At 41.6% G+C, this 13896-nt stretch overlaps 1 protein-coding gene across 5 annotated transcripts in view; it reads right to left on the reverse strand.

Moving 5' to 3' along the window:
- The window catches only part of MCCC1 (methylcrotonyl-CoA carboxylase subunit 1), a 63601-nt gene extending 52044 nt beyond the window's left edge, over positions 1–11557 (reverse strand). Inside the window, exons 1-4 of one of the 5 annotated variants that reach the window (XR_012331395.1) lie at positions 11355–11557; positions 8712–8758; positions 5784–5920; positions 2651–2746 (exon numbers count right to left, since the gene is read on the reverse strand). Coding sequence is in view for 4 of the 5 variants with exons in the window: in XM_004316172.4 (XP_004316220.1) it covers positions 2651–2746; positions 5784–5920; positions 8712–8758; positions 11355–11443 (369 nt within the window). In the remaining variant the exon portion in view is untranslated. Of the gene's footprint in view, positions 1–2650; positions 2747–5783; positions 5921–8711; positions 8759–11354 lie in introns of those variants that run through there. The other 4 variants (XM_004316172.4, XM_019946284.2, XM_019946283.3 and 1 more) reach the window with 4 other exon arrangements.
- Between the last annotated feature and the right edge of the window lie 2339 nt (positions 11558–13896).

Raw genomic sequence — 13896 nt, forward strand, 5'->3', positions numbered from 1 at the left:
ACCACCTTCCTCCTGTGTCAGTTGGTTTTCCAGCTCCAAATCCAACCTTCCATACTGAGTTAGTTTGGCGACAGGGCCCTGCAAATTACTGTTCTTGCCACTTGGTTTCCTATCAGGTTCCACCAGCAGGGGTCACTGTAGGGAAACTGGAAGCCAGGGAAGCTTCCTGTTCTTCCACCCTGGGCAGCAGCAGTTCCCGTGTTTAGTCTCTCTTGGAACTTCCAGAACCAGCCTCATTATGCTCCCTGCAGCCAGGTAGGGCCCCTCTATAGAGAACTGAGTAAGAGCTGCAGAAGGTCCTTCCTCCAACCTCTTCCTCAGCCCAAGGGGTCGTTATCAGTATCTGTAGTTTTATCATTAGGTAATTTCAAAATACTTTTTTCTCTTCTAGTCCTCTAACACTGGTAGAACTAATCCCTAAATTAATCTCCCTCTGTTGAAATATCTAATGGAATTTCAGTTTTACTAACTGGATCCTGAATGACACAGCCCCTCATTGCCTTCACTCCATCCACACTGAATATTTTTGTCCCTTGAACACAAGTTTATACTCATCTCAGCGTCCTCCCATGTGACTGAACCTTCCTTGTCAAGTGCTTCATATGGCTGGCTCCTTCTCATCAGGCAGGTCCCTGTTCAAGTGTCACCTCTTCAAAGAGGCCTCCACTGATCACCCTATTAAAAAGCATTTCCTAACCAGTCTTTACTCCCTTATCTGGCTTTATTTTCTTCCCACCACTTATAACATTCCGAGTTATATTAGTTCTTTACCCATTTAAATATTGGGTTGGCCCAAAAGTTCGTTCAGGTTTTTCCATAACATCTTACAAACAAACTTTTGGGCCAACACAATATTTATTTTCTGCCTCAACTACAAGAGTGTAGCTTCAGACACAGGGTATAAACCGTGTTAGTCATTGCTGCATACATGCTTTCTTTTTTTTTTTCTTTTATACATGCTTTTTAAAAAAATATTTATTTGTTTGGCTGCATCAGGTCTTAGTTACGGCACGCGGGATCTTCGTTGCAGCATGTGGGATCTTTCGTTGCGGTGCTCAGGCTTCTCTCTAGTTGTGGTGTGCAGGCTCCAGAGTGCATGGACTCAATAGTTGCAGCACATGGGCTCTAGAGCACGTGGGCTTAGTTGCCCCATGGCATGTGGTATCTTAGTTCCCCAACCAGGGATCGAACCTGTGTCCCCTGCATTTGAAGGCGGATCCTTTACCACTGGAAGTCCCTGCATACATGCTTAGAAGTTGGCACAAAGGAGGAGACCAAGTAACGTTTGCTGAGTGAATAAATGCATGAATGATATGAGAAGGAGGAAAAGAGCATTTCCAGCACACGGAACAATATAAGCAGATGCCTAGAGAAATAAGCATGATGTGTAAAGACAGAGAAAAGTTCATTGCAACCATTAGAAACAAGTGACGATGAGAAATAAGTTTTGACAAATACTGGAAACTCTTAAATGCTAGGCTGAAGAGTTTGAACTTTATCTTGTAACCACAAAAGATTTACTCACTAGGGAATAGGATGAGAAAGGGGTGAAGTTATTGAGAAAAAAAAAAAAGAGCAGGTGGTAATAATGAAACAAGGGTTTAAGAAACATCTGTCTTACATCTGTCTTGCAGTAAAAACAACTGCTAGCAGTTATCTATCTAGCACAACTCATTGGATGGGCAAGGGATTTAGAAGTAGGGAAACCAGCTGAGAATCAGAAATCCAGATAAGAGATCATAAGGTCTGGCTGTGTGATTAAAAAGAACAACTTCTGGAGACATTTCAAAGAAAGATTCAACACAAGTTGTTTCCTATTTTATTTTGAAGGATGACAGATACAGTAACAGCAAACTTTGAGTCTGGGATATTGGAAAACAGGGAGCGGGGCCTTAGAATGAGACTGGGAAGTCAAGAGGGAAAAGGATTTCTTTCTTGATTCTATTTTTCCTTGTAATTTAGAGCACCACCTGTTTCTCCCAAAGAATCCGATGTTCCTAGGATCTGGCTTTGAAGGTAGAAGAGCTGAATTCCCTCTTAATTTAAATTTGTAATTAAACCCTCCCTCCACCTGTTTCCCCAAAGATCTAAAGTGCACAGGACTCAGTAAGACGGTAGCGTGGCTGAGGAATGAGAAGCCACACGCCTACTTTACAATAACAATCCCATAATCAAATGTAAAAATCTTGGAAACAGCTAAACATAGAGAACGAGTTCTGTAAATAATAAGCAATTTTGTGTAACCTGTACAAAACTTATTCCTTGGGGCTTCCCTGGTGGCGCAGTGGTTGAGAGGCCGCCTGCCGATGCAGGGGATGCGGGTCCGTGCCCCGGCCCGGGAGGATCCCACATGCTGCGGAGCGGCTGGGCCCAGTGAGCCGTGGCCGCTGAGCCTGCGCGTCCGGAGCCTGTGCTCCGCAACGGGAGGGGCCACGACAGTGAGAGGCCCGCATACCACAAAAACAAAAAAAACCTTATTCCTTTTGCTATGCAAATTTCTTCTTTTTGGGGGCCATACTACGTGGCATGTGGGATCCTAGCTCCCCAACCAGGGATGGAACCTGCGGCCCCTACATTAGAAGTGCAGAATCCTAACCAATGGGCCGCCAGGGAAGTCCCTGCAATGCAAATTTCTTCATGACTCTTTTACCTGTGCAGCGGAGATCTTGGCCACTTGAATGATTTTCTCCATAGAAAGGTAGCTCTGCTGTGAGGGAGCAGGGCCGATGGAATGTGCTTCATCTGCCTGTTGAAGGAATATTACATGCTTAAAAGACCACACAGCTGGTACACACTAGTACGCTATACAGAACTGCTGCTGGGTCATCTTATTATTATAAATAAAAATGCTGGCTCCTAAGAACAATGCAAGAATTGAGAAACACAAGCAGCAGCTCATGTCTATGTTATAAAAATAAGCCAGTTTGGAATCTTTCGCAGGAGGAGGGTACCAAAACTTGACTTTTATGTATAAAACACACAGAGTGAAATTAAAGTGCCTTGGGTTAGAAGGCAAGAGGCATTAGTCACAGTATTAATATTAGCAACAATAGTAACCTTAAATGTAGTTAATGCCAAAAATGTACAATTTGACAAAAGAGACAAAATATACAACAGATGTATACAGTAAGAAATAAAAGTTTCCTTAAGTTTATATACTTATTAGAGTATGATAATACCCCTTCTATACATTTATGAACTATTTTTATATTGTCCCTTAAAACTTTCATATAATCATAGCACCCCTTGAGGCAGACCAGATACACAATATCATTCATTCATTCAAAGACTTACTGAATGCCATGCTTTGAGGTGAAGCTGCCTATACATCAGTAAATAGGACAAGTGTCTCTGTCTAGAGGAAGAGACAAACATCAAACATACATTCACACACTTAATGACAGCTGTGATAAAGGCCAAGAAGGAAAAACAGAGGACACAATGCAGGTAAAAGGAAGAGGATCAGGTTTAGTCTGGTCAGGGAAAGGCTGGGAGGGAAGGTCAAGGGGCTCCTTGACCTGGGACCTGGGCAGGCAAATAGGAGGAGGGGGTGGAGTTCAGAACAGGAATGGAGATGGGGGCAAGCCTCACTGGCAGAGAAAACAACACATACGAAGGACCTGGGGTGGGAAGAAATCTGGCTCATTTGAGGGACTGAAGGAGGCTTGTGTGGCTGGAGCAATGAATAAGGGGTCAGGGACCAGACATGTGACTGGAAGACAGCGGGATGCAGATTTCAGAGGGCCTTGTGCGAGGTTAAAGCTTTGGATTGTCTCCCAAGGGGACACATGATGAGACTTTTTAAAGTATGTGTTTTTAATTTAAACTTTTAATTCCACAATACACAAATCCATTCTCATTCTAAAGACTGTGAACAATAATACAGAAGCAAAGGAGTCCTTTGGCATTGCCCCTCTCCCTCACTCTAAACTCCTTCCAGATATAATCTCTATGATCAATTTGGGACATACCTTTCCATATCCACATTCCTATTTATTTGAATATATTTATATAAACACACAACAGTTTTAGTTTTTGTTTTTACACCAATAGGATCAAACTCTAGAGTCATCTTCTGCAATTGCTTTTTTCACTAACAGTATGTCTTGAGAGCTCTTTCCTTACTAGTACACACGTCTACCTCATTTTTTTATAACAATTGCATAATGTTCCACAGTATGAAGGTACCATAGTTCATTTAATCAGGCACCTCTAAATGGACATTTAAGCTGTAATGGCAAAAGGATGCCAGCAGCATCTTGTGCATGCCTCTAGGTGCACATATGTGTGAGTATGTCTCTGGACAGAGATCTAGAGGAGTGTTTGCAGGGCTGGGTGAAAGATATGACATTTTAATCGCTCCTGGTTAATCATCCCTTGAAATGGTGTCACTAATATACATTTCCATCAATAACCTAATTTCTAACCACATTAACCAACACTGAATATTATCCATCTTTTAAATTATTGATAATCTGGAGGATGATAAAAAGGTTTAAAGCATTTAAAGCATAGGAGTAACATGAAAAAATCTGATTTTTAAGCTATCAGTCTGGCTGAAGTGTAGAAAATATTGTGAGAGGGGGTCAAGGGTAAAGTAGGGAGACCACATACAAGGCTACATACAGCATTTGACCAGGCGAAGATGACAGCGGCTTTGACTTAAGGTGCAGGTGGAAGACGGCAGAAAGAAGTGGAAAGAAATGTTTGAGAAGCAGAATTAACAGCAATTGGAGATTGTCTAGATGGGGAAGGGGGAAGGATGTAGAGACGGGAGGAAGATGGGAGATATTCAAAGACTTCCAGATCTCTGGCATTATTATTTTTATGAGCGATGGTGTTGCCACCTACTGGGTTAGGGAAGTCTGCAAGAAAAGCATGCTCAGTACAGATGAAAGGTGAGGAGTTCAATTTCAGACATATTGATTTGGTGCCCATGCAGGTGGAGGTGTTGAGTGGGAGGCTGGATAGACATGTATCATGTTCAAAAGAAAGTCTGGGCTAGAAATAGACATTTGGCAGTTTTTAGCAAAGCCACAGGACTTGATGATATGATCTAGAGTGACAGTATACAGTGAGAAAAGAAGAAAATGGAAGATTCTTAACAGGGGAGAGGAGAAGGACTCCACAGCACAGGAAGACAACTAGCCTTGGATGGGAAGAGGACAGATGCAGATGCAGCGAGCAGATTCTGTGGCAGGAAGCTCAATTCTACGTCCTCTGTGACTCAAGATCATCTGCTGAGAATAGGTGGTAGAGGGAGAGTCAGAGGTTGGAATGGAGCAAAACTGGTTTGAGATAGTCCCTGCACAGAATTCAAGGGAAAAGTGGCAGTGTGGAAAGCCCAGGTGAAGCTGGTTGTAATTTTACAGTTAAGTCAAGGCTCAGAAACATTAAATGACTTGTCTAAGATCCCTTGGCCAGTAACTGGTAGTTGCTAAGACTGACCTCGAACCTTTTCCTGGTACATCAGGGATCTGGATGTGCGCCACTGACAGTGTGATCTGTGGGTCAGCCACCTTCTCTGAGCCGTTTTAACCAATCCTTGATGAGACAGGACCTTGCCTAGAAGTCACCTACACCACTAGGCACACAGTGTAGTTTCACTGGTGTTACGTTTGGAAAAGGTTCCCAAGATAAATTTTTAGTGAGCAGTTTGAACTTACCTACTTAGACACTGTTAATACTAGCAAATATAAACCGTCAACAAAGAAGTAAAATACTGACACAATAAACAAATACAATCACTTACAAAATTTGACTTCCAGTCTTTAACAACGTACCATGTCAACATGCATGGAATTCCTGTCGGCCTCACTATAAACAGCCACAGACTGTACACCCATTTTTTTGGCTGTTCGTATCACCCTGCAGGCAATTTCTCCTCTGTTTGCAATGAGGACCTTGGTAATGTTTCGTCCTGTTTAAAATACCATGAAAATCATATACAAATGTTACTGGGGAATTAAGGAATGAGAATGCAAAATATAGTTGTCCCTCAGTATCCATGGCGGACTGGTTCCAGGACCCCTGCAGACACCAAAACCCACAGATGCATAAATACTAATACTATATAAAACAGTGTAGTATTTGCATATAACCTACCCATGCCCTCCAGTTTACTTCAAATCATCTCTAGATTACTTATAATACCTAATATAATATAAATGCTACAGGGACTTCCCTGATGGCACAGTGGTTAAGAATCTCCCTGCCAATGTAGGGGACATGGGTTCGAGCCCTGGTCCGGGAAGATCTCACATGCTGCATGCACCACAACTACTGAGCCTGTGCTCTAGAGCTCGCAAGCCACAACTACTCAGCCCATGTGCCACAACTACTGAAGCCTGTATGCCTAGAGCCCATGCTCCACAACAAAGAGAAGCCACTGCAATGAGAAGCCCATGTGCCGCAAGGAAGAGTAGCCCCTGCTCGCCGCAACTGGAGAAAGCCCGCGCACGGCAATGAAGACCCAACGCAGCCAAAAATAAATTAATTAATTAATTAGTTTTTAAAAAATGCTACATAAACAGTTGTAAGTACAATGTAAATGCTATATAAATAGTTGCCGGTGCATAGCAAATTCAAGATTTGCTTTGGCAACTTCCTGGAATTTTCAAATATTTTTGTTCCTTGGCTGGTTGAACCTGCAGATGCGGGACCTATGGATACTAGAGGGCCAAATGTAAATATTCTATGATATTAACTAGGTTATAAACATTTGTTTTGGTAAAATCAGCATAACAAAGCCTCAAATAACCATTTTAGCTAATATCAGTGCATTTCTTTTCAATGTCCAATATTTGTAGATGTTGCTACTTGTGTAGGGTAAAGTTAGACCTTTGCAGAGATAGGGTCTCTTTAACTTATAGTGTGTCTATCTTTATTGCAGATTGTCTCTCTGTTATCTTCTTTGCCTTTCCTTTTTTTTTGTTGTTTGCTTTGGCTGCACCAGGTTTAGCTACGGGACTCAGGATCTTTGTTGTGGCATGCGGGATCCTTTGTTGCGATGTGCGAGATCTTTAGGTGCAGCATGCGCACTCTTAGCTGTGGCATGCATGCAGGATCTAGCTCCCGGACCAGGGATCAAACCCAGGCCCCCTGTATTGGGAGTGTGGAGCCTTAACCACTGGACCACCAGGGAAGTACCCCCTCATTGTGGGTTGTTTTTTTTTTTTAACATCTTTATTGGAGTATAATTGCTTTACAATGGTGTGTTAGTTTCTGCTGCCTTTCCATTTTGACCTCGATTAGAATCAATGCCAGTGCGATCAGATCAGGGAGAGCTGTTAATAGCCTTTAGAAGTCATGAAATTCAAGATACTCTTATTAACATAAATTCTTACTCAGCTTTTTCAATTTAAAATAAAAAGATGCTTTGTTAGGTCAAAGATCAAATTACAATAGCTAAAAAAAAAAAGCAGTTAATAATAACTAAATTTTAATACCTATTTTCTATGCCCCAGGTCCTCTGCTAAACACTCAACTTGGACTTAAATCCTCACAATCATCCTATGAAGTAGAGGCTATTATTGTTATCTCAATTTTAAAAATGAAGATATTAAGATTGAAAGAGATACTGCTTTCCTGAAATCATAGAGCTAAAAAAAATGGTAGCTCCAGGATTTGAACCCAGGTTAGCTTCACTCCAGAATGTGAGCTCTTCATCACTCTGCTCCACTGCCTCTATCCCTCTGTACACAGGGGTATGTGGTTCTTACAATATAAATGAATACTGCACCAGTTCACTGGCATCAGTGTCATATGACATGTTATTGTATTAATAAATAAAATACACTTCCATCATCACACATGAAATAAATGTTTTTGACCGTTTATAATATTTATTTTTCTCAAAAAATAAAGTTTTATATAATTTCAAAGTATGTATTTTGGGACTTCCCTCGTGGTCCAGTGGTTAAGAATCGGTCTTACAATGCAGGGGACGCCAGTTCGATCCCTGGTCGGGGAACTAAGATCCCACATGACACGGGGCAACTAAGCCCGCGCGCCACAACTGCTGAACCTCTGTGCTCTGCAGCCCGCGCGACACAACTAGAGAGAAGCCTGTGCCAACAACAAAGAGCCCACACGCCGCAATGAAGGATCCTGCGTGCCGCAACTAAGACCCGACGCAGCCAAAAAATAAATATGTTTTTAAAAAAGAGGAAAAGCTCAGCATCATTATAAAAAACAAACAACAAACAAAAAACTATGTTTTTCAACAAGGATCTATAGAACCCAAGCTGTCACAAGGGGTGCTAGGGTGAAGCATGCATGTATATGTTGGAGGAGGGGCTACACTCAGTCAACCGGAAGTTACACTTTTAAATGTTTACAGTTGGGAACTCCACGTAACACTTTTTTTGAAATAAAAAAAAAATTCCTGCTACTTGAAAGAACTGTTTTCAAGCACTGATTTAGACCATCATATTTATGCTTTTTCAATTCAATACACTAAAGAGGGTCAAACAAATAACAACATAAACATAAAATGTCCTTAACTATTTACCTATATAGACTCAAAAGCAAGAGAGATTTAACATAAGAGGTGAAAACCATTGACTCAATACTAAGAAAGTAATCATGAAAATTCAAAACTTCAAAAGTATATAAAAACTAATTCTATTATGCACACATTAAATAATTAAACATTTCCCTTTCTTACTTCATAAGCTGAAACAAGGCCAAATCGAAGAGGGTGTCAGTACCTGTGGTAGTTGCATACTTCATGGCTCTTTGCTTCCAAGTCCATCCCCTATAAAATGAATCCAAATGGAATTATGATTAAACAGGATATGTAAGATCTGTCATTGTTCTCTCAAAAAAATCTCAATTTTTAAAAACTTGCAACCAAGTCTAGATATGACTTTAGTTACATTTAAACCTTAAGCCTACAGAGTGATTCAATAAGATTTACTTTGTGGGAAGAAAACGAATCTAGAAATCAAAAGTTACGGTTCTGGCTGTTCTCCCTGGTACTAAGTGACCTTGAGCAGATCACCTAACCGGCTCATTCCTGAGGCTGGCAAATGACCATGGAGTTAGAAACAATTAGAAAGCCAAGGTACTTCAAGATCATCCAGTTCAGCTTGTTTTCAAACTTTTTTCACCAGAACCCAAAGTAAAAACTATGTTTGACTTCACAAGCCAGTACACACACAGAAGTTTCATGAAAGAAAATTGCCCCTATGTTTCGATAGTTCCTGTTCTATTCCATTTTATTAAATAAAATGTCCTGGGAAGACCCACAGCTTTGGTACTTGAGTTCCACAAGATGGTTTTCTCAGGAGGCTACTGCTTTCCCACATCTTTCCAATCAACTGACCTCGCTTTCTTGATCTTCAATGGGGAGGTGGGGAATCACAGCATCTTCCCATCACAATCTTCAGATACACTTACCAATAAGATTCAAGGCCTGTCCTGGGCAATGTGTCTATAAAATGGCTGCTTCTTGGTAAATTCAGCTTAAGACTTTGATTCAGTTTTAAGGACACTGCTGAACTAAAGTTTTCTTCTGCCATTTTCCAGTGTAAACCAAGAGACAACCACCTCCCACACACACCACTTAACTATAATCTTCTATCCCAGCAATGTTCTGATTGGTCTATTCCATTTTCCACCATTATCTACACTACAATTTAAAATGGCTTAAAAAACATTAAGAAGTTGCTTCCATGCGATTATTCCATCCTGATTCAAGAATTTCTATACCAGTTTCTCCTCGTTTTTAAAATTCCACCACTAGACTAGATTTCTTTGCTGAGTTACTAAAAAATCATGACACAAAAAGACATGTAAACACCCTATATACTGATAAGATTTTAATTCTACATGCCATTAACAACTCTAACATTTTCCAGGGTGACAACCACTTGAGAATGGTTCTATACATAATAGCTAAGATTTGAGAGGGAGAGGGAAGTGAGAGAAAATGGGTCTGTGTAATATCCTGAAGAGCCCTGGAAACCTAAGAAAAGAAAAATCAGGAGAAAAAGAAGAGCACTAACATTGGTTTCATCAACTGTCATATTTTGCTCTGAGGCTAGTCCTACAATTAAGTAACTGAAAATCTACATCCATAACAATAACTTTTGGACAATAAAAGCAATAAAAAAAAACTTAAGACAGGGTTTCCCTGGTGGCGCAGTGGTTGAGAGTCCGCCTGCCGATGCAGGGGACACGGGTTCGTGCCCCGGTCCGGGAGGATCCCACATGTTGCGGAGCGGCTGGCCCCATGAGCCATGGCCGTTGAGCCTGCGCGTCCGGAGCCTGTGCTCCGCAACGGGAGAGGCCACAACAGTGAGAGGCCCGCATACCGAAAAAAAAAAAAACAACTTAAGACAAATCATTGAGTCTGCAAAGGCTACATCTATGGATTGATTCATATGCATCAGATTCTGTTTAAGCCTCTTTACATTAATATTAATTCATTTAATTTGCACAGTCTAAGGCACTAGTATTATCTCTTCTAGGGATAGTATCATCACCTTCTCCTAGGTAAAGAAATTGAAGCACTGAGGATAATAAGTAACTTTCTCAAGGTTACTCACACACCCAGAGTAGCAAAGCTGAGACCCCTGCCTTCTGAGTGCAGAGTCTGTGCCCTTCAGCACTAAGCTATACTATGTTTCCAGAATGATGGAGGAGGAGGGAAGAGAAGGCAAAGGAAGCTAAAGAAGCTTGCTACCTGGAAACCTGAGGGTGTCTTCACTGCCAGTAATTGTCTCCGAGGCTTAAAATCTGAAACTGATCTGGAGTCAGGTTAGTTAGAGTGAGCCATCTGATAGCTTTGTTCAAATGTGTGTACAAAGCCGTTGACAAAACCTCTCAGCTCTCCGGAGACAAATTTGCTTTTGTTAACTTGAGTCATTTCAGCAAAGGGAAAGAACTCCAAGAGTCTTTAGCATCCTGGGGCCATTTCTTACCACTAGTGTAAACTAGGGCAAGTCTTTGACCCCTTCGGACTTCACCAGAAGCGGGATCATAACAACGCTCCCCGAAGAGGGAATGCAGTGAAAACACAGTGTTAATGATTAGGAGCTGTACAAGCGTTACTCTTGCCCCTATGGCGAGGGGAGCATGGAGACGGCAGGCTCAGCTCCACCCCTCCCCCACTCCACAAAATTGGACAGAATGCTGAAGGCTGGATGTGTGGAAGGGAGAAGAAAGTGTGTGTCTCCCTCCCGATGCCGAGACTGAAAGCAGAACCTCCCCCGGCCTGGGCTGGAGTTTTTCTTCCATCCTCCCCTCCTCCCTCTCTATCCTCGGTCCCTCCGCGCCTCTCACACGCCGCACGAGTCCATTCACCCCGGGCCCCGACACTGATCCACCGCCCCTCCACCCGCCGTTACCTCGGCGGCAGCAGCAAACTCGGGACTCGCTGCCATCGGTTCCTCTCCGCCGCCACCAGCACGACCGACAACGCAGAGGCCGCCGCCATGTCCCTGCAGCCCCGTCACTCTCCGACGCTTAGACACAGCAGCTGTGCTGTGTCCCACTCACTGCAAAACCTTGCCTCCGCTCTGCAAGCCTGTTGTCCTCCGCCGGCCACCGTCCAGGTCAGAGCCAAGCAATAGGTGAACCGAAGGGGTGGTGGGGGCGTCTCCACCATAACCAATCAAAGAACAGAGCAGGGCTTGGGTGGCGGTGATTGGCCAGTCTGTCCGCGTGCCGTGGGGGTGCGGTTCCCGCTCCCTCCTCCCCTTGCGCCAACCAGAGGAGGGGTCGGCTGTGTCCTCAGCCTTCCTTGGACTCGGATCGCTGTTTCTTCCCTAGGCCCTCGGCGTTCCTTCGTTCTGGAACCCTGCTCCTGACCGTTATTATTAAAGCCGCAAGGAAGTGGGCGAGGCAGAGTCATGGGGAAAAAGTCTAATGGAGTGGAGAGCTCGATAAAATTCTCTAGTGATCTCAAGAATGGATAAAATAAAATAAATAACTACAATTAAATTTAAAACCACCCTGAGCTTTTAAAAAAGTGTTTTAACGGACTGTTGAGGAAAAGAGGAAGTCAAAACCGAATTGCAGAATATCTAGAAAACAAAAGTACTGAAAACACTACATATAGATGCTTATTTGATTTAACTGAAGCCGGGCTTATAGGAAAATTATAGTGAACGTAAATTAATCATCTAATTTAAGGGTTAGAAAAAAATACATAAATAAAGCATAATAAAGTAGTAAAGATTTTTTAAAAAGAAATAAATGAATTAAGAAAACTAATATCGAAGCACTAATAAGTCCAGGAGTTCAGAAAATAAATCAATAAAAAAAATAGTAACTAATCTAATCAGAAGTAAAGGGGAGAAATGCACACTTGCTATGATTAAAAAGAAAAAAAAGGTAAGTGGGGAAAAGGTGCAGGTATAGGAAAAAATTATAAATTTGTAAGAGACTATTTTGCTCAACTTTAAGCAAATAAACTTTGAAAACCTGGATGAAATGGATGGTGTTCAAGATAAGAAAATACAGTTTACCCAAATAGATCCTGAGATAGAAAATCTAATTAAACCATTACCACAGAAGAACAAGAGAATATTATCAAAGACCTATCGTTCCTACTGCCTTTATTTCCACCTTCACCTCCATCCCCAAAGTACGTGACTCACCTTGTTTCACAAGGAAACTCCACCAAAATGGTAAATACTAGTTGACCCCAATGCTATTAGTTCTGACCCAGAGCACAGAAAAAATTGGAAGTCCTCCAAAATCTTAATGAGGTGAGCATAACATTGGTACCAAAATCTAACAAAGATAGCACACACACACACACACACACACACACACAACTATAGTCCAATTTCTTCACTTATGAATATTAATGGGAAAATCCCAACTATATTACTAACTAAAGTATCTGGTAGCATATGGAAAGAGTAATACACCATGATTAAGGTTTATTACAGAAATGTAAGAAGATTCAATATTAATATAACTAATTAATCTTATTAATAGTTTAAAAGAGAAAAAATTGTATCATGTTCATAGATGCTTAATAGGTCTTTGATAAAATTCAACATTCATTCTAGATTTTAAGACTCAATAATTCAAGAGTGGTATTGGGACAAGTGGCAAGCCCTCTGGGGGGAAAAAAAGTTGAATCCCTACTCACTCCTCATACCTAACACTAAAATAAGTTCCAAATGGTTAAAAGATTAAATATAAAAGATGAAATCAGGGCTTCCCTGGTGGCGCAGTGGTTGAGAGTCTGCCTGCCAATGCAGGGGACACGGGTTCATGCCCCGGTCCGGGAAGATCCCACATGCCACAGAGCGGCTGGGCCCGTGAGTCACGGCCGCTGAGCCTGTGCGTCCGGAGCCTGTACTCCGCAACGGGAGAGGCCACAACAGTAAGAATCCCGCGTACAGCAAGAAAAAAAAAAAAAAGATGAAATCATAAGAGTGCTAGAATATATCATAGGATATCTTAAAGAAGGAAAGGTTTTTCTAAGTGTAACACAATACTCAGAAACTATAACAGAAAAAGAATTGATAAATTCAACTACATAATTTTTTTTGAAAATCTGCACAACTAAACATATATATAGAAAAAAAGTAAACTAGGAATAATTTTATAACTTATCACAGATGAAGGTCTACTTTCCTTAATATATAAATAACTCCTACAAGTCAGTAAGAAAAAATATCTATAATGCAAGAGAAAAGCTTCAAAGAATATGAAGAGACCAAGGGAACAGAATAGAGAGCCCAGAAGTAAACCCACGCATATATGATAAACTAAGCTTTGACAAGGGTGCCAAGTGCACCCAATGGGGAAAGAATAGTCCTTTCAATAAGTACTGTTGGGAAAACTGGACATCCACATACGAAAGAATGAAACTGGACCCTGCCTTACACCACTAGAAGAAAACATAGGGAAAATGCTTCTTGACATTGG

Source organism: Tursiops truncatus, chromosome 4 (genome assembly GCF_011762595.2).
Source record: "Tursiops truncatus isolate mTurTru1 chromosome 4, mTurTru1.mat.Y, whole genome shotgun sequence".
Lineage (NCBI taxonomy): Eukaryota > Metazoa > Chordata > Mammalia > Artiodactyla > Delphinidae > Tursiops > Tursiops truncatus.